Source organism: Penicillium canescens (assembly GCF_028828765.1).
Source record: "Penicillium canescens strain IBT 15451 chromosome Unknown utg000010l_segment0_segment0, whole genome shotgun sequence".
Lineage (NCBI taxonomy): Eukaryota > Fungi > Ascomycota > Eurotiomycetes > Eurotiales > Aspergillaceae > Penicillium > Penicillium canescens.
This window is the reverse complement of record NW_026703972.1, coordinates 1,757,422-1,777,969: the sequence shown is the minus strand read 5'-3', so window position 1 is coordinate 1,777,969 and position 20,548 is coordinate 1,757,422. Positions and strand designations below refer to the sequence as shown.

At 47.6% G+C, this 20,548-nt stretch overlaps 4 protein-coding genes across 4 annotated transcripts; 3 read left to right on the top strand and 1 right to left on the bottom strand.

The window, feature by feature from the left end:
• Positions 1-2,225: 2,225 nt before the first annotated feature.
• N7446_012371 (bZIP transcription factor) lies at positions 2,226-3,340 on the bottom strand (the record flags this gene model as incomplete). The annotated part of the gene is made up of 3 exons (XM_058521113.1): positions 2,226-2,411; positions 2,484-3,061; positions 3,124-3,340. Coding segments are annotated over 3 exons (981 nt in total), but the record flags the coding sequence as incomplete, so codon positions are not given.
• Positions 3,341-3,889: 549 nt separating this feature from the next.
• N7446_012370 (ankyrin repeat domain-containing protein) lies at positions 3,890-5,494 on the top strand (the record flags this gene model as incomplete). The annotated part of the gene is made up of 1 exon (XM_058521112.1): positions 3,890-5,494. The coding sequence occupies one exon, from the start codon at positions 3,890-3,892 to the stop codon at positions 5,492-5,494; it is 1,605 nt and encodes a 534-aa protein (XP_058366478.1).
• A 635-nt stretch (positions 5,495-6,129) lies between these two features.
• N7446_012369 (Endochitinase B1) lies at positions 6,130-8,471 on the top strand (the record flags this gene model as incomplete). Its single annotated transcript, XM_058521111.1, has 3 exons — positions 6,130-6,540; positions 7,250-7,348; positions 7,407-8,471. The coding sequence occupies 3 exons, from the start codon at positions 6,130-6,132 to the stop codon at positions 8,469-8,471; spliced, it is 1,575 nt and encodes a 524-aa protein (XP_058366477.1).
• Positions 8,472-10,466: 1,995 nt separating this feature from the next.
• On the top strand, positions 10,467-11,624 carry N7446_012368 (LysM peptidoglycan-binding domain-containing protein; the record flags this gene model as incomplete). Its single annotated transcript, XM_058521110.1, has 4 exons — positions 10,467-10,571; positions 10,629-11,148; positions 11,204-11,311; positions 11,332-11,624. The coding sequence occupies 4 exons, from the start codon at positions 10,467-10,469 to the stop codon at positions 11,622-11,624; spliced, it is 1,026 nt and encodes a 341-aa protein (XP_058366476.1).
• Positions 11,625-20,548: the final 8,924 nt, after the last annotated feature.

The window sequence follows — 20,548 nt, the reverse complement described above, 5'->3', positions numbered from 1 at the left end:
CATGGTCAAATCATGATCGCTTGGGGTAAGTTCTGGGTAGTAGACACAACCAGTACAGAGTTAGGAGAAGGTGATAGCAAAATATTACAAATCTCGCTACTACGGTAGGATCTGCGTGATTGAAATCCGTTGTTGGACTATTGACTGCTAGGGTGCATGATGACCCCTTACAGCTTATAGATATTCGGTAGTGAGGTGACAAAGTTTGATAAATAGCAGCTCTATTCCTTCAACACTTTTTGCTTACGACCTCTTCTCGCATTAGAACGAAATCGGTTCTCTTATTTGCTCAATATTTTACAATTATTCGATACTTCATTGACGCTGGGATCGCTCTTTGCTAACGTCGTTGGACTATGCGTTATTGATTTTTATGTTTATATTCGGTCTTGCTAAAAGTCAAGAAGTTTGCGTTGGCACGGAAGTAAGTATTTATCTTCAAGTGGAGAGTATGATTATTGTGATTTAGGACTGACTGTCAAGGTTGTTGTTTGTGATATGGACGGAAACAAATACTTGGATGACTGTGCTTTCAACCGTGCTAAGGCTCGTAATCCTGAATTAACGCGAGCTCAGTGTAAGTGATGACCACTAATTTTATGAATACTACTGAAACAATGTGTTAGGTCCGGGCGCATACTGTGAGTGACTATCTCTAAAAACGGTGTATACTATAAAGGATTAGGGCTAACAGGTTGTTGAAAATGCACAGAATGGTAGTGAGAATACACGCTCTCATTTTACGTTCCTGCGCTAGTCTTATCCTTTCACTGTGGATATTTATGCAGAAAGATTTCGTAGGAGGGCATCTGTGTTAGGAATGGAGCGACCCGGATGTTTTAGATTTGTCTCGTTATAGGTTTGTCCTGTTCTGTCAGGTTTCCCTCTATCCTTAGTGCAGATGCAGAAACCCTTGAACTATTAAAATCTTAGCTGTGCTTTCTAGCCTAAGCTTCTTGCGTTAATTAAATATCGTTGTTACGAGGAGCTAGATGACACCCGAATTGCTAAATATAATGACATATCTTAGTAGGGTAATCTATCAATACAGTAGTGGAATGTTGAACCTAACTCGTTGAGTCGGCGTCCAAATCGTCATAATCTACGTCTCCAATCAAACAGTGCGCACAGTGCACAAATAAGAGTGTTCAAATGCTCAATTGGTTTTCAATGGTCAAAGCTGCGGGCTACTGGGGAAGAATTATGGATACAGCATCACCATTGTCGACAGATTGGCAAGAAAGACTACGATTGTTAAACGCGATGGCGATTGTTTAGCTGGCAAGTACATCAACAGTCATAAGAACCCATGAGTAAGATAAGTTTAGCATTCCCGGATATTCATTGCAAATTGCGGATGCGACGCTCCAGTAATGATCAGCCTGACCCGGTGCCTCTTCAAAATCTTTGTGTACAATCGTTCAAGTAGAGAATGACAGCCTTCTCGATCAGGATGCAGGCGCTTGTAGGTCTTGAAGACTTCTGACTTCTGACTGGCACTCGGAAGTATTATGCACGCTCGTCAGAAACTCAACAAGGCTTTTAAACCAATTCCAAAACCCTCCGTGGCAGGCAGCCTCCTAGTTAAACACCATCTCCATCAATAAAAGGACGGCGTCTACTGTCTATTTAACATGATTGGCTTTGAGCTCACAGCCTCGCCTGAGATACGTGCATTTCCCATTCCACGATCGTCTAAAGCTACTAGACCACTTATCGCCACACTCCTATCTCTTTCAGAAATCCTACCTCAATTAGATTATCTGTTGGCAGCCGGAGGTTAGCGATTTTGTTCCTCGCGTTATCCCGGATCCATAAAAGACGTGTAGCAAGGATTTTCGGACGAGCGCTGTGTCGGGCTTGATTTCCATCTGGTCCTTCCCCACAATATAGAGCACTTTGTGTGTATATGCCATTCAAGATACTGTTCTTTAAGATAATCTTCGTTCGGAATAATGTTTGTTTGGATTATGTTCACTCAAGGTAACTCAAGATAATGTTTGTTCAAGGTCATCTTCGTTTCAACTAATGTTCGCCCAAGACAATCTTGGTTGGTCAGATAACGTTATGGTACATCCGCTATGCAGCAAAATGGCAGGACTATTGAAACTGCGATGAAGCTATGTTTAAGCGAGAACACATATATGATGGCCAATTGCCGAGAAAGACACTACTGGAAATCCAGTATACCGAATCCGGCTGCGATCTGACTCAATTTGCCTTTTCTAACTTGCGACGCTATCCGCAATCATTCCACTGGGCGGGAACACATCGCATATGAAGCGGATTCGGGTGTGAGTGGGAACGTGAAAATAAATGCGTCTGGTGACATCAGATATTGTCGCTAGTGATCGTCCGTGTAGTATGCAAGTGGTGTTACCTGGAAAAGCGCAGACAGGATAGATGATTAGCTGGCTGATGAGACGGTGGAGTGTGCACATTTGTAGATGCATATGCTGAGAAACTCAATGAGAAATATGTACCGGAAGACTATTCGACAGAGCATTCTGGGAGTGTGCTTGTTGCTGCTGTTGCCCAAGTTCGAAGTCTGCCATTGTTGCGTAGCGTATGCTGAATGGACTGGTGGAATCCTTGTCGTAGGCGCTTTTGCCCGCCGTGTGCAGTGAAGGAAGCATAGGCACTACTGTGAAAACTGGATCGCTGTATTCCGTCTGATAGGTGGCAATTTCGTTGTAGTTAATCGAGGTAGCATGGTAGAAAGGAGACTGGAAGTAGGCTGATTGCCGGTGGGCGTCGTATGGGGACATCGAAGGATAGTAGAGGGCTTGTGGGGGGAATTCCGAGAGCTGGCGAGTGCATACTTGAGCGAAAATGTTTTGGCGATCATCTGAACTCGTGTAGCACTCGTAGGACGCAGGTCGGTCTGATGAATGCGAGTTGTGAGGCTTGACATCTGCCACAGACATAGACGTCCGCATCTTTGTTCGGGTCTTGGTCGGAGACGACTTTGGTAGAATTGGCTTTGCGTGTGATTGTTCCGGAGAAGCTGAAGACGCAGCTCGTCTCTCCAGATCCTCCAGTCGGCGCTTCAGCTTCTTGCCTATTAGGTCACGGCAAATGAGAAATATATACGAGACTGCCAAGTCAATAACGGGTACTTACGGTAGTTACGCTGAGCTATGCGGTTCTGAATGCGACGGCGCTCTGCGAGATCGGAAATTTTGGACCAGTCTTCATTGGCGTGGGCGTTACTGTGACTATTAAGAGAGCCTGAATGGTTATCGTACTCAGTGGAGTAATGCATGGTGGAGAAAGATGGAAGACGATCGGCAGAATGAGAAGTATAAGAAGAATGAAGAGTACAGAACTGTATAGGAGCCCTCGAAATCAGTTTCACCATTTCACCATTTCATTCTCTCTCTTTTTATTTTATTTTTTTATTTTTATTTTTTGGCAAACTCTACTCTGAAACAACGCTCTAGCCTTGTTATGGCCTAGCATATGTAATTACTCGAAATGTACTGTAAAGGAAAATCACACGATGGGTCGCTCCGTAATTTTCCGGAAGTAATCATACGCTACCCTTTATCCGCAAAGGACCAAGCGACTGAGGCCCGATGCCACCACCCTCACCTTCCCTCATGTGGGTTAGGTTCACGTCAGTAGTACTAAAGTGGGATTTATGCCAGCCAACACTGACGAGATCAATGTGTCATACAGGAAATGGGACCCTACTATAATAAACTTTTACACGGAAAAACCTCAGACACCCTACCCTGCCCTGTGCATGCTCCCGAATCTAACTACTGATAGAAGAAGGAAACAACAAAAAAGGGAAAAAGGAGAATAAATTATCATGGCAGAAACCGGTTCTCCTATCTCGGATCGCTCAGACTTCTCGGACCCCCCAGAATCACCCCATCAAACAATGACCAGGCGCAGAAACCGCCTCGTGAACATCATCAAGCAGAACGACCTCGCTCAACTCCATCAGTTCATCGCCTCATGCTCTCCCGAGGCTGTGATCGCCCCTGGGACGCCCTACTTAGAGGACACCTTGTTCAATGCAGCCTCATACGGCAGTCCTGAGGCTCTTCGCATCATCTTGGAGGTGTACACTGCGGCCCCGGACGTTGTCGAGAGGTTCAACCCCAAGATTTGTCTGCTGCTCGACGCATGTGGTGCGGCAAATGTTGATGTGGTGCGCTTTATCTTGGACAGCCATGACAGTCCGGAGAATCAGTCACCTCTCGGAACGGTGGATTTGCATCAGAGAGATGACTCCGGAGATACGCCGATCCTCGCGGCTGCAGGGTCGCTGATGTGTCTTGCCAAAGATGCAGATGAAGAGGACGAGACTGAGTGGATTCAGGATCGGATTTCAAGGGGCCATCAGTTGATTCATTTCCTTCTTGACTGGGGCTGTTCAGCGACAGATGTCGTTCCCCCTTTGCCAAATAATCTCTCTCCTTGGGGAAGTCAGGTGCAGGATAGTGTGCTTGGGCTTGCTGTGTCGAGGGCTAATGGTCCATTAATTCAACGGCTCATTGACTCCGGTGCCGATATCTATCTTAGGCATCAACACTTGCATCATGCCAAGGTACCGTTCCAGTTGAGGATGACAAAGGATCACGCATATGATGTCACAACGCTTCATCTGGCAAGTTTCTTCTACAATCCTGATGCTGTTAAGTTGCTCTTGGATCATCAACATTACAAGAACAATACCAACCCTGACCTGGCTTCCTCCCGTGACAGTGATGGGCGACTCCCACTGCATTGGGCAGCCAGCGGCCCTGGAGGTTTTAACTGTGGACTCCTGGATAAGCAGCTCAGAATTACAGAGACCCTTCGACTGCTTCTTAACTATGATTCTACTGGTATCAACCTCGTTGACAATACTGGATCCACGCCGCTGCACTATGCTGCTATGGCCCACGCTATGTGCGGTTGTAGCCAGCACGCTCAGCTTGCTATCCGCACTTTTCTCGAATACAAGGCTGACCCCCGGATCCCCGATGGCTCTGGCCGTACCGTCCTACATCTATTAGGGTACCACTCCCATCAAGGTGAACCCATCGAGACCACATTCCTGGATTTAATCCTGTCACACGGTGCCAATATCAACCATACCGAGAACAACGGCAAAACGCCATTGCACGTCTTTGCTCAGAACCTGCGGCAGGTCTCGGCGGCAAAGTTCTTAATTACGCATGGGGCGGATTTCCGCGCTCGGAATAGTCTCCGGGAGACGCCCTTTCACGCGGCAGCGCGGGGGTTTTTGAATGATCATGTACGCCGTGATGGGACAGATGAGCAAGTGACAACTGTGAACAAGATCAGGCTTCAGGATGAGATGATGCGTGCTCTGCAGGAGGCTGCCGGGGAGGATACTGCCATCTTAATGAGCCAACCAAATGCGGAGGGTAAAACTCCGCAGGACTTACTAGAGGAGACGAGAAATCGGTGGCAGGGGCGGGACCAGCGCATACCAGGCCCCGGAAGAGGCAGAGGGCAGCCAGTAGGAGCTTAATTACAGTTCCGGAAGAATCTCTCATAAGGGTAGCCATCGTAGCACTTCTGACATATTTTGGAACTATTAGAGTTTATGTTTGCTACACCAACAAGGGTCCTTGCCATGCTTCAGGTCATTATAGTAGAAAACTAATCACAAGCTCTAAACAAATCAGTGCCACCCCATGAACATAGTCGTGAAGGGAGCTCTATAGTATCTCATAAGTTCCACACGCAGACCATTGGTCGTGCACAAATCCTGGATCAAGTACTAGGTCGGGTTGCGATGAGATCTCTCTTGCAGCCCTTCAGCAAATGACAGACACCTCTTCGCGGTGCTGGAGACTATTACTCGGTTTAATCTGAGCCGAGGAAGCCAAGGGAAGCCAAGATCTGTCCTCAAATTTTACACAACATTTTACACAGTGCGTGGAACTGGCAAGAAGTATTCAGAATTTTAAACTGTCAACATTATTCAAAGACCCTGTGTCCGCGCAATTAACACCGTCTTTAAATGGCATAGGATACCTGAAAGAGGCAAATAATAATCGCGGAACGACAAGATAGACTCTAATTATCTGGTTGCAATGAACAACACCCTGCTTCATACAAACTTGTCTTTATACTGTGGCAAGAAGGTCGTTGTCTCTATTAATGGGAAGCCGTCCATCCTGCCTCTCTTTATCGGAGACGGTTGTGGGCGCTGTAGTATGGGGCCTTCAATTAGCAGAACATGGAATTCAAACGCCGCTCCGGGTTGACCTGAGTCATGAAGTGCTTCAAGCGCTGTCTGGAGACGCCTGTCACGCTGGCCACGTAGAGATTTCCTGGGAGTTTTTTGATGAGCTTGTCTATGAGTTTGATGCGGGTACCCCAAGCAATGCTGAGATTGCCACCGCTGAGTTTTCTCCTTCGTCCGGGACTCCGACATGGATGGCGGCAGGCTCATCCGCTAGCTATGCTCCTGGCCCATGCATAACCTGTGTGGAAAACGAGTGGAAATGCGGTGGTAATGTGCTTGAGCAGCGCATCGGCAGTACCTGGGGCCCGCGTGTTACTTGTGCGGTGGGCACCAGCTGCCAGGGCGGTTCTAACCCTTATTGCGGCTAAACCTATAAATGTGACAGTCGTCTGTACCACTACAGTATCAGTGAAATCAGTGGTTGGGCCTCAACAGGGCTTCTGCAGCAAGGCATAAAACCAGACCTTTTGAGTCCCGGAGGTGCAGATGATGATAGAAATACATGAAGAGCCAGCAAAACCCGAAGGACCGATGGCGAGGCATCGCTTATTATTCTTCTCGATCATGGCATCAGGTAGATAAAACCAATGCAGGATATCATGTCGTGGACAGAGTGAATCAGAAAGTCACCTTCCATTCGCTGAATTTCTGCCACTGAACAGTCTGATATGACGGTCGAGGTTAAAAAGGGACGGTTGCTTATCAGCTTATGGGAGGAGGCGGATAAGTGTATATCACTTAGCAGGATGGTTCAGCCACAAATGGGTCTGTGCACACGATTTGGGGTAAGTTACCCGCAAACCGAATGCCGACAGATAAAGATGTTGGAGAGATTGGAGACCGAGAAGATAAGTTACTGTCATTGGAGAGGCATAGAGTGGACCTTTCCCAACCAGATTGGAAATCTGTAAGTTAAGGGGCGTCGCTGCGTGTGACATGATGACTACCTAGGTTTGTAGAGTGAAGCGAATCCATGCTGAATGTTTATTCCCCGAGGTAATTTTTAGCTAATTGTGCTTTCGTGATATATAGGATATCTACGGAGCCAACTACTTCATCACCGATGTTCCAGCAGAGAACTTGACCCATCTTGTCTTTGCTTTCGCCAACGTCAACACTACTACTGGCAACGTGTATGAACACATCCACATCTTCGGGGGGTAGGCTAGCTAATAGATGTTATATATAGGATATTGAGTACACTTGGGCGGATCTCCAGTATGCGTACCCTGGAGATAATACCAGTGCTTCGGGAGAAAATGTATATGGGAATATCAAGCAGATGTTCCTGTTGAAGAAGAAGCACCGCCATCTCAAAACGATGCTCTCCATCGGTGGCTGGAGCTACCGCGAGAATTTTCCCCCTATGCTTGCATCTAGCACCAAGCGGCAGAACTTCGTTGATACGGCCGTCCAATTTGTCGCAGATCTCGGCTTCGATGGAATTGATATCGATTATGAGTACGTCGCAGACCACAGCCAAGCGGCGCAGATGGTCGATTTGCTTAGGCGTCTGCGCCAGAGTCTGGACCAACTGGCAGAGAAGACAGACGCTACATCCCCATTCCAGATCAGCTATGCCTCTCCAGCGGACAAGGACAAGGCTGTCATGTTAGACCTCACTAGCATGACCCCGTATCTCGATTTCTACACTGTTATGGCTTTGGACTATATGGGACCCGGATTCAGCAATTACTCTGGCTACTTGTCAAACTTGTTCCCGGAAGTCCGCAATCCACGTGCAACTGATTATGATACAAACTCGAGCCTTGATTTTTACATGTTTAACGGTCAGGTTCCACCCAACAAGATCGTTCTGGAGAACCCGCTGTACGGTCGTGTCTTCAATGGCACTAATGGCGTGGGCGATAAGTTCTCCAATGGCGGCACACAGGGCAGCCTTGGTACCGCTGGGCTTTGGAATTACAACGCGCTTCCCCTACCAAAATTCGACGCAAAGGTTGTCAACATTCCCCGTGTCGGCGGAAGCTACAGCTACGACGCCAAGCAGAAATACCTGATTAGCTATGATACTCCTGAGATAGCCGCCCTCAAGGCTGAGTATGTCCAGTGTTTGGGTCTTGCTGGCACCGCCTGGTGGGAAGTTAGCATGGACCGGAATGATACTCTGAGTCTCATCGGAACCACTGTCTCTCTGTTTGGAGGCGCTGGCGCTTTGGATCAGTCTCTTAACAACTTGAACTATCCCACCAGCACATATGTTAACCTGAAGGATGGCTTCACTAGCAATTAAATCAGCCACCACGTTAAGGGAACTCGAATTGTGTTTGGTTGACCAACTGCAAGGTTTTCTGATACCTGGCATGGCCAGCCACCCTACTGATCTTGCGTATTCCTCGTTTTGTCCGACTTGGATTCAATGACTAGTCGCTTTCCACCCTTTCGTTATTCATTGCAGAGAGGCTTTCTTCCTTTTATCATTTCCTGCTTTTTACTTTTGCACGTGTGCCTCAAGGTAATCACAGCCACAACCAGTTTTGTGCCTTTTACAGGCCCTTCTGGTCCTACCAGACCTTTCCCTCCTTTTCTCCCCATGGCCAACATTGTCCCTTCTTACTAAAAGTCAGCTCAATCAACTTTCTTAATTTGGCTTTTCCATTTCTCTTTTTAATCCTTGTTGTTTACCAAGTGTTATTTCTCCCCTGTCTGCTCGGGAAGCAAAATTAGCGTTGTTTTTAATGCATACAATTAGTGGATTCTAACAAGGATTCTCGTACATCTAGTGCTAAGGGAGCCAATTAAACGAACTATTGAAGAATTAATTACCAGGTCGCAGCTGGGATAAGGACTTTCGCATGCACTAAAATGACTCAATCATGAACAGCTAGATCATGTGCAGAGGCGATGGCCAGCCTAATCTCATCTACTTTCCCCCGTATCAGGTGCACCACTAGACAATATGAAATCGCGTTTTCTTTTCTGTATAACGGTGGTAAACCAACGCAGGGATTTCCAGCCTAGCAACCACCTCTTTTTTCTCTTTTTTCCCCTTTCTTCGAGGTCCGCAAAGCCGCAAAAGCACCCAAGTAGATCCTTACAACGCTGCTTAAATTTAGGAATAATACATTGAGGGTATAGAACTCACCGGTGAATCGACAACAAGAGTCGGAGAAAGCGTCCCTAGTATCCAGCCTATAAGTTGCTCCTTGGCTTCGTAATCCATCAGAATTGGGGACCTGCTAGTGTACAAAAGAGTCCAGGGGCAAAAAAAAATCCGGGAGAGATAGCCACAGCCGCAACGTCGGCCTTCATTTTATTTTATTTTATTTTATTTTTTTGCACTGGATTATTCGCATAAGTTTGAGAGACAATGACATTAAAATGAGAGAAGAGGTATTTCCTGGCCGATTTAACCGAGAACAATGAGATATTTATTTTTGCCCCTATTCACAACCAATGTGAGACCTGTATAAATGCACATGTGCAGCTTCGGTCGGAGCTTACAGGTTGTGTCAGTTAGATTAGAATCCTGGTATTGAAACATTTTTCGCCACATTCGATGGGATCAAGCCATGTGGAGCTCTTGCATCTATCTCAAAGACTGACGGGAATTCCAGTTGCTCCAACCTGAGCAAGAGATTGCAATTCGTCTAGCGTAGTAGAATGGCCAGCAGATGTGAAGCACACTAAACAGATGCATGCACGCATTCGAGGAAGATTTCCGTCAAAACCGTGCCGACATGAAACGCCACATTAATCTATGGGACGATTTGATGCTAAGCTCAGCCAAGCTCGGTTCGGTTCGTCTTGTTTGTCTTGAGTTTTTTTCCCGCTTCTCCACTACGTAGCTGGCTAGTTATCGTGGCTCTTTCGCCTGAACTTTCCATGATTCTTGGCATCTATAACCGAGCTAGCTAAATATTAGTATCACCCACCCAGGTTCGGCTCACAGTAGGTTCACTCTCTCGCCATTCCACTTTTGAGTTCTTCTCTGGAGGTCATCCTTCAGACCGTCAGCGTGATCTCGCGGCTCTGGATGCTCGTCGCAGCGGTCTTGGCAGGCCTTGTGCCTCTGTCATTTGCACAGCAGTTTGCCAATACCACGATGTTTACAGCATATGCAGGGCTGAGCACTGAGTGTCAGGAGGCTCTGGCGACTAAAGTCATTTGCTCACCCACCTTGGGCCTAATATCTCAAAGGTAAACAGCCCCTGCATCAGCAGTCGTTGTTTCGAGTGACTGATACATGTATAGCCCACCAGGAGGGTACCTCAATGACACCACAGTCATGTCAAGCAACTCGACTGCGCCTGGAGCCAATATCACCACTGCCGCGGCTGTGCCAACGAATGCCGTTGAGGGGACTAACACAGACTGCGGTGCCTGGCATACTGTAAGTGGAAACTGCACTCCAGTCAGATCTGAACGGAGTCGACTAACTTGCACTTAGGTTGTGACAGGAGACACATGCAGTCTTGTATCCATAGCTAACGAAATCTCTCTCACGGACTTCTATTTCCTGAATCCAGAGATTGACGCCAATTGCACCAACCTACTCCTCGGCGAGTCCTACTGTGTGGCGCCCGTGGGTTCCATCACCACATACGCTAGCTATCCCATTACAACACCTCTTTTTACAGTAACCCCGGCCGCCTTCTCCTCTGTTGACACGTCAATTTCTACTGCCACCAACGACCCAGGATATATCTATACTCCGACCTACTACCCGATTGCGCCCAGCACGAAGGCGGGTTGTGCCACGTATCGCAATTACACGGACAGAACGAACATAATTATCGATTCCACGGACACGATGATTACGATGCTCAACTCCTGCAAATATGTCGCGTTTGCCTATCAAGTCACTACTGACCAGCTCATGGAGTGGAATCCTAGTCTTTCAACAAACGCGAGCACCTGTGCCTTACAACCTGGCTATAGCTACTGCGTCTTGGAGAGCGAGGATTCCAGTAGGTCTCAATAGTCATTCGTCGTCTTGCTCCTTTAAACTTACAAGAAACATAGTAACCCGGGAGGACAGCGGCACCGTCTGCCTATCCATCAACGCCACAGAGTCTACTACTGTGTCAAACTGTAACTGCTTCACCAAGGTCTTTGGCTACATGAGCAATGGTAAGCATTCCACTAAATAGGGAGGACGAACACAGGATCAAAGGTGGTGTCCAGCCGACTGATGTATACACTAGATTACACTTGTGCGGGTATTGTAGACGACGTGGACATCACAGAAGCCGAACTGCTGGCATGGAACCCCTGGCTCGCTGGTGATTGCGATACCGAGCTTTACGTGAACATCACCGGGAATGATGTTCGCGCAGTGTGTATCGGAATTGATACCAATGCAACAACAACTGCCTCGAGCACCCCAGCAGTTCGTTCCAACCCCGGCCGACACTATTCCTATTTAACTATTTTCCGAGGGTGAAGCACCTCCCTACAATACTTTTTGGTCAGTGCTTGATTGAAATTTCATGAAAAGGAGGGGTTGCGTCCAAACTCGAAAACACTGGGAGACGCAACAAAGTGATTTGAGCGCGGGGTATTCGAGAGTATGGAGTATTATTGATATGATATCAAATGGCAACGATGTATTGTGGTGTTTATGTCGAAACGCGCAACGTTGGTGGTTGTAGGAAGAATTTTGAGGGAGGAAGCAACGAGATCTCCGGTCCAGAAAGACATGACAACTGAGTCGTACGACTTTATGAGGGGTGAAATGATTTCGTGCGCCTGGAAGGTGCGGGATTATAAAAACTGCCGGTGATGAAAGGCGGTGAAATGCAAATAAATCAGTTTCCAATTAGTGATGGCTTGAGTGGATGGATGCTCGCACCACATCTATTTGACCATTTCACATTGTCACATCGTTAGATCAACCATCAAATGACTCCACGATTATAGGACAGGGAATCAGATTGGCGCATACCAAGTTTTGTTACAGTATGTGGGGTGTAATTATCATCTTCCCAGGAATGGGATATGTTGTGATATGAGACTGGTGCAGATCAGGAACCATGCCGGAACCGTTGGAATTAATCCCGAAGTTTGTATACGAAGAACCAAGTCGATTGGAAATCCACTTGACCAGGAACGTGACCGGTGGCCTGTAGTGACGATGGGTAGTCTTACAAGCTTCCTGAGTCTCCACCTTTTTCCTTACTTGGTATAACGCTGGCAACACGACAAGTGTCTCTTATGGAAGGCCTTCTATCCGGTCTACTTTGAATAGCCAAATTCCACAGTGACAATATATTCTATCGAACATTGAAGAGAGCTATCGCTTTCCCAAGCCACGAAGCACACTCGTCCACACCAACCACTCTGTCAACCCGAGATTCCATTTATGCGGCAGTATCGTCCTACTCTGCTTTATTTACCATGTATCTCAATGCCATTCATCCATGAGCAATACAGTCACAGATTTGGTTTCTCTCTTAGCCAATCTCATTTTTTTGGGACTTCTACCTCTTGTCGCTACATCCTGGGTTCGGGAAAGCAGCTCCCCTCTGCCTACTTCCTGCTGGGCCAGCTTAGAATCATTCTTCACATATGGGGGACGTCTGTATAGTCTTGCTTTTTGAAGCTACTGGTGGTGAAAATAACAATTTCATTTTCCTAGAAGAGTCACACTGGGCGGGGTGGTCTGTGCCAATTATTTGCTTACATGTAGGCATGAACCATAAATAACCCAATTACCCAAGTTCTACCAATCCAATTTAGCGAAGGAAGAATCTGACCATGATGTTGCGTTCGTATTGCCGCATTGACTTTTGTGGGGTATTTGAATTAAGTGCGTATTCTGAACTGATACGACGAAGGTTGAATTTGTATCTAATAGAAAAAGCTTTTACTCGGGTTACAACGTTTATATGCCCTCAAGAGAGGATGCATGATATGCGGCAGCGGGGTTATACGTCTCCGCTGTAAGCATGGTGGCTCCAGGAATTAACAAAAGGCCCTTCAGAGCAAAGCATCTGTTCCTGGATTAAGATTGTGACCCAGGAGCTGAAGTACCGGGGAGCGCGTGGCAGCGTTCCTGGGGACGGTTCCTGTATCCCTAGAGACAAGCCAGCCGGTCTCCAGGAGGGTCGCGTCTCATTTTATTTCTCGGATTTTATAGGTGTCCCCACCTGCCTAGGAGCGAACATTAATTAATTGATTCATAGGCTGTCCACAGCCGCCCTATCGAGTTAGTTTACCCAACTAGACCATATAGTGAGTTTCGCGCGGTCGTAAGTCATGCCACGGGGAGGGTATTTTGCTCATTTTACTCATTGACTCACGCTGTTTATTTCGACTGAGAACTTACGGTGTAGAGGAACTATTCAGAATACAACATGAACATCGTAGATCAACGTAATAACGCCTTGCATAACATAGTGAGTTGGTTAAACCGTCGAGGTCAAAGGAGAGAACAACTTTAGTTTTAATTTCGTAATGAACAGAAAGAGGACTGCTCGAGCCGACGTGTTAGACTGAATTATCCGTTACCCTTTGTGTTCGTTGCGAATGTGTACGGCGGTTCAACCGACTACGAGAGAACAGTTGGCTTTCAGCGGATAAATAAACAAACAGCAAAGGTTATTCAAGTCAGGCACGCACAGACACAAGCAAACAGACAACTCAAATACAGCATTTATGTGATCTTAACCAGACGGAGCATTGTCTACTGTTGTATTATCTTATGTGTCTTAAACGTTTGTGTCGGCCTGTGTGCTGGCCAAACTCTGACTGACTGACTCGATCAGGATACCAGCTGACTGGGCCAAGGATAAAACAGATGGGCAAAGGACACGACACTTGCACGCCATAGAATCTAAGCATCCGTAACACACAATTCGCGGAGCTACATGAACACCAAGTCCAGTGCATTCCGACGAAGCCGAATGGACATCATGGTCAAATTCCTTTCGCTAAAGTGGATTGGTAGGACTGTGGGTAATTGGGTAGTTTGGGGTTCATGCCTACATGTAAGCAACTCGTGTAACGTATTTGTCAAGAAAAGCGGTCCTTACAGTACTAGCTTACTCGAGTTTTAGCAGCACCCATTTTTGCTTACTCATTTGCTACAGTATAAATGGCTACTTCGCCAAGCCATTCACCGCTTCATGAGCATTGGTTAAATAGCGCAGCATCAGCTTGTCCTAGAATTTACACTCATTCTATGATATCAAGGCCGACCAATGGTCTGTTGTAGAACTAGCGCGTACCGTATCTCTTGGAATCGACAGTTATGAGCCCGGTTAGCAAGCGTATCATTGAATAAATCAGTATTCGAGATCGCAAACCTCGAAGCCTTCCGAGCAAGCCTTCGAGCCCCTGAGCAAGTCGCTTCCAGCAAAGTCGCTTCCGAGCAAGCACGCTGAAGCCATCACAAACTCCCTCCGAATTCAAACAAGAGAACACGCCGAGATGTCACTCCCATACGACGAGCTCTACAGACATGAGCCCGCCGACGCTCAACGCTTCGGCCTAGTCCGAGCGAGCATTGTGCTACACTCCTCCGCCCAGTGGAGGACTTGGTACAGCCAAATCCAGACAGTTGCTAAGGGCAATGACGTCTGGGAATACCTCGATCCCGAGGACCAACACCCACCGGCCCTACCGACGAAGCCAGTGAGACCGAGCAAATTCGACTACGAAAGAGAGTCAGAAACAAGCGATAAGCTCACGAAGGAGGGTCGCCGGGAATACCAAGAAGACAGAAAGGAGTATGATACCGACCTAGCCGAGTACAACACTATCAAGCGAGCCATAGACCGAGTCACCGAGCGAATTCGAAACTCACTTGCGCCAGAGCTCCAGCAACTTACCGTTGACGTATTCGACGTACATACCCTCCTTATCGCACTTCGAGACCGTTTCTCACTTGCTGAAAGAGAAAGGAAGCAAGAGCTACGCACCCAGTGGAATGCTCTAGCTTCAACACCAGTCAAAGACTCTGGACTTGACGCAATGATCATGAGATGGGAAAACCTATACCAGGAATGCAAGGCTGCAGAGGTCTCATTCACGAAGGATGCTGATGATGCTATCTACGACTTCCTTACTGCTATCAAGCAAGTGGATCCTCAGTTCTCCTACACTTGGTATCAGAAGACTTTCAGGGAGGAAGGCAACGTAAGCTTCACGAGCATGCTAAATGCGTTCCGAACGGAGAGGACCGTTTTTCGGCCGAAAAAGGGTCTCAAGGCAACTCACGCTTCATTCGCTACGCTAAATGGCCAGGAAGAAGCCGGAAAGCCGCAACCTCAGCGCAAAGCTGGTAGCGGAAATGACCGAAAGAAACTGCCTAGCAATCCTACTTGCGTCTGCGAGGATAAGCATCTCTACCAAGCTTGCCCATATCTCGTCAAAGCTGTCCGACCATCAGGATGGAAGCCTGATCCTAGCATCAAGAAGAAGATCAGCCAAAACACGGAAAAGTTATCTTCAGCAGCTCAAAGAAAAGTCAAAGACCTCACTGCCAAGCTAGCTGAAAGCACCGCAAGCGATACACAAGCGCACTTCGCTGAATTTCGAGAGGACGAATCTCCCTTTAGCTTCCTAACATGGGATGATAAGCCGATAACAGCATTCCCTACCACACAGCAAGCATCAATCAAAGACAGATGGCTAATTGATACGGCTTCTACAAGGCATATCTCAAACAAACGAAGCCTATTCACTGATTTTAAGGAATCAAACGGCACTATCAAGGTCGGAGACACCTACTGCACCCTTCAAGGAAGTGGAAAAGTCAGCATCAAGGCACTTAGTCCTACCACAGGGAAGCCAGTGACAATTACGCTTGACGACGTCGAGTACTCACCAGGATTTCACACAAACCTGATCTCACTTGGAATCATCAAGAAGCGAGGTTTTATAGCGGACTTTGACAACTTAACGATCGTTAGCAAGCAGTCCGGCAAGTGTATTGCAAAGATAGAGGAAATTGGTAACCTCTTCGCACTCTCAGAGGTAGACATACTGTTTCCTGCCTCATTCGCAACAACTGCATTTGCTTCAACCACTAAGCGTTCTACCGTACCGCTTGTCTCAAAAGCAACCGCTGAAACATGGCATCGCCGACTTGGTCATATGCATGATCAACGTATCGAGAAGCTTGCCGATATGGTAGATGGCATCGAAGTCACAAAACCTACTGGTCAAGCACAACAAGACAATCCTGAGCACTGCGAAGTGTGTCAGTTGACAAAAGCGCATCGCCAAGTGTCTCGAAGAGCTCAAGGAGCCACATTCGGACCGCTTGGTCGAATTCACTTCGATCTAATTCCGATCCAAGAAGCCTATAACGGCGACAGGTGGATAACTCATTTCTATATTGATGGCATCCGCTACCATTGGGCTGCAACGCACCCACAAAAGAACGGCTGTCAGGAAGCAGTCACTAGCTTCGTGTCACAAATGAAGACTTGGTTCAACTTGCCGATCCGTGCCTTTCATTATGATAATGAGAGATCAGCAGGCAGAGCTGTCGAGGATTTCCTCACTCACTGCGGTATCGTCATCCAACACAGCATCCCCGGCACTCCTGAAATGAATTCGTTTGCCGAGCGATCTGGGGGGTGATAATAGCAAGGATGAGATCACTTCTCGAAGACTCTAAGCTCCCCTAAGAATCTCTGGCCGGAAGCAGCGCAAGCAGCTATCTATATACTAAACAGATCGCCCACCAAGCTCAATGATGGCCGCTGGATCATCCCACAACAGGAGTTTCACCAGCAAGGAACTAGCACATGGGTTCCGATCAACCTATCAAATCTTCGAGTATACGGTTGTCGCACCTACGTCAGAATTCAGGGGATCCCTCAATCCGATAAAATGCATCGCCGAGCTGAAATTGGCTACTTGGTCGGATATAAAACAGGCAACATCTGGAAAATCTGGTTTCCTAGGTCTAATACCAGCAAGTACGTCCGAGACGCAGTGTTCGATGAGAATATGAACTATTCACACCAGCCGAAAGAAGCTCCAATCATCAGCCAGATACCCTACACAGAGGTTTTCGATCAGGAAGAGCTTGAAGCAGAGCTTGAGCAGGCCCTACGCCGACTTGCTACATCACCAATCATACAAAATGAGCCACAAGATCCGCAAGAAGCAATTGAGACCCGATCTCAACAAATGCCAATTGAACAAGCCGAAGCATCACAACAAGTGTCAAAACTTCAACAATCCACTTCGCCACAATGGCAACAAGTGACCCCGTCACTCACTCCACGAATGACTCCGCTGCCAGCGAGTCTTCCGCCAAGTCCGATACCAAGCGAGGTGCCGCTGCCGACCAGCGTACCAAACTCGCCATTACCGGCACCACTCACGGCCATTCCATATGAGCCTGTTACACCGGATCAAGCGCTTCGTCCAGCTTATCCGCAAGCACCAGAACGAACAGCATTCAAGCAAGTGGACGTAGTTCCAGTACGACCAATTGTCTACACTCCGTCAAGTCCAGCACCGGCCTCCTCTCCAGATCAGCAAGTTCCGGGAAGCTTCCCCACAGCTTCACAAGGTCACCAAGCCATTCGAGATATTAACGGAGACGTCTCTACAGACAACGTTATCCAAGGCACTCGAAGAAGGACAGTGAGAAAGGACCCATACCTTGCGAGTTACTTCACGTACGATGACCAAGATGACCATGAAGGCGTACTAGCTGCATTTGCTTCCGCGCTCTCATCCACTCGCCCAGAACCTCGCTACCATCGCGATGATCTTACTCCTGAACCCCAAAGCTGGAAGGAAATGATTAATCATCCGTTTCGGGACGGTTTCATGGCCGCAGCAGGCCTCGAAGTGGAATCTATCAAGCTCCGTCAAACATTCAAAGTTGAACCACGCCCTCAGGACCGCAGCATTCAGGTCCTACCACTCAAGTGGGTTTTCAACTATAAGTATGACAGCAATGGTTTCCTCACCAAGCTTAAAGCACGAATCTGTGTTCGAGGCGACCTACAAACCATTAGCTCAGACGACAAGCGAGCCGCCACGCTTGCTGCCCGTACAGCCCGTGCAATATTCGCACTCGTTGCTGCATTTGACCTAGGAACCTTCCAACTCGACGCTGTTAACGCATTTCTCAATAGTGATCTCGACGAAGAGGTGTATACGTATATGCCTGAAGGTTTCCACGATTCAACAAGCGTCTGGAAGCTCCTTAAAGCACTTTATGGCTTACGCAAGTCTCCGAAACTATGGCAGCAAGAAGCCACACGCGTTCTTAGAAAGCTTGGATTTCAGCACGTACCAGAGGATATATGCCTATTCACGAGAAATGGAGTCATTGTGTTCTTTTATGTGGACGATATAATTATCGTCTACCACCGAGCGAGATACCAGGAAGCTTTAACGCTGCGCCAACAGCTTAAAGAGCACTGGGAACTTCGGGACATAGGAGAAGCAAGCTGGTTTCTCGGCATTCGCATCCTCCGGGATACTAAGCAGCATAAGCTATGGCTTTGCCAGGATTCCTATATCGCATCAATGGCCGCCAAGTATGGTCTTACCAACGGACGAAAGGTTACAACACCTCTACCAGTCAATCGCATGACTCGGTATACGGGACAAGCAACTAAGGAGCAGATTCACGAATACCAGCAGAAGGTAGGATCAGTCATCTATCCAACAGTCATCACACGTCCAGATGCTGCCAAAGCAGCAAATCACTTGGCCGAGTTCCTCACGAACCCCGGACCCGAACACCGAGAAGCAGCAAACCGCCTTATCCAGTATCTCTACCAAACAAGGTTCCTTGCTCTCGAGTATCATCCAACTCTCACGGAGTCTGCACTCCACTTCTTTAGCGATGCATCATTCGGAGATCACGTTGATCGGAAAAGCTCAGAAGGCTTCCTCTGTAAGCTGTTTGGAGCAGCAGTCGACTGGAAAGCCAGCAAGCAACGAACCGTCACAACGTCGACAACTGAAGCCGAGCTGCTAGCTATATCTGAGGCTGGCAAGTCAGCTATGTGGTGGAAAAGGCTACTTCACGCAGTCAATCTCGACTATCAATCAGGACTAGACATCCACTGCGACAATCAGCAAACCGTCGATCTTCTCACTAAGGAGCAACCTCAGCTTCGCACCAAGCTTCGCCACGTCGATATCCACAATAACTGGCTTCGTCAAGAAGTTGAAGCCGGCACTATCTCAATCAAATGGGTTCCCACAGCCGAAATGGCCGCCGATGGACTCACTAAGCTGCTTCCATCACAGTCCCATGCGCAATTCATTCAGACACTAGGATTGGTCGACATTAAGCACTTGGTGGAGGACAAAGTGGCATGAAAGAGAAGCAGAATGGCTGCTGAGGGGGTGTGTCAAGAAAAGCGGTCCTTACAGTACTAGCTTACTCGAGTTTTAGCAGCACCCATTTTTGCTTACTCATTTGCTACAGTATAAATGGCTACTTCGCCAAGCCATTCACCGCTTCATGAGCATTGGTTAAATAGCGCAGCATCAGCTTGTCCTAGAATTTACACTCATTCTATGATATCAAGGCCGACCAATGGTCTGTTGTAGAACTAGCGCGTACCGTATCTCTTGGAATCGACAGTATTGTGTAAGCGAGTGGAACATGTAAGCGAGTGGAACACCTACGCGTTAGTTTCGCGTCATGTTCATTACATCAATTTTCAACCACCCACAATGCCACCAATTCGCTCTCAAAGCTCTCAAAAACGTATAGAGCAAGAGGGTAGGATCTTATTAGCTATTCGCTCTCTTCAGTCCGATGAAAAATGCTCAATTCGTCAATTGGCTCGCGATTTCGACGTCCCGCTGAATACGCTCCGTCGCCGTATGGCAGGTGTCAAAAGTCGCGAAGAAACCCGCGCCAACAGCCATAAATTGACTTTTTTGGAAGAGGAATCCCTTGAGAATTGGATCATCTCATTAGATGAGCGTGGAGCTGCCCCTCGGCCAAATACCGTACGAGAAGTGGCCAATTTGCTCCTCGCGGACCGTGGGACTGACCCGACCGAGACAGTCGGGGTGAAATGGGTCTATAACTTCGTCCAACGGCATCCTAACCTCTCCACGCCCTTAGATTGTAAAGATATCTCTCAGATCAACTCGACCCCACTCATCGGGGGCTCCTAACTGATATACTGTCTATTCAGGAGATGTCTCGGTAGCTTACAGAACGGGCCATCATACATGTCTTTTCCCTGCTCTTCCGTTCAAGCTAGGTTCACATACAGTCAGGCCATATCCACAGCCACAGGTTTCACCTTTTTCGTCGTCCCTCATAGCACGCCGTCCAACCGCAAGTCCCCCAATCACCCCCTGCTTCTTCCCAACAACCTCAATACTGCGACCGCACTTTCAAATTCCACACCTATTAGC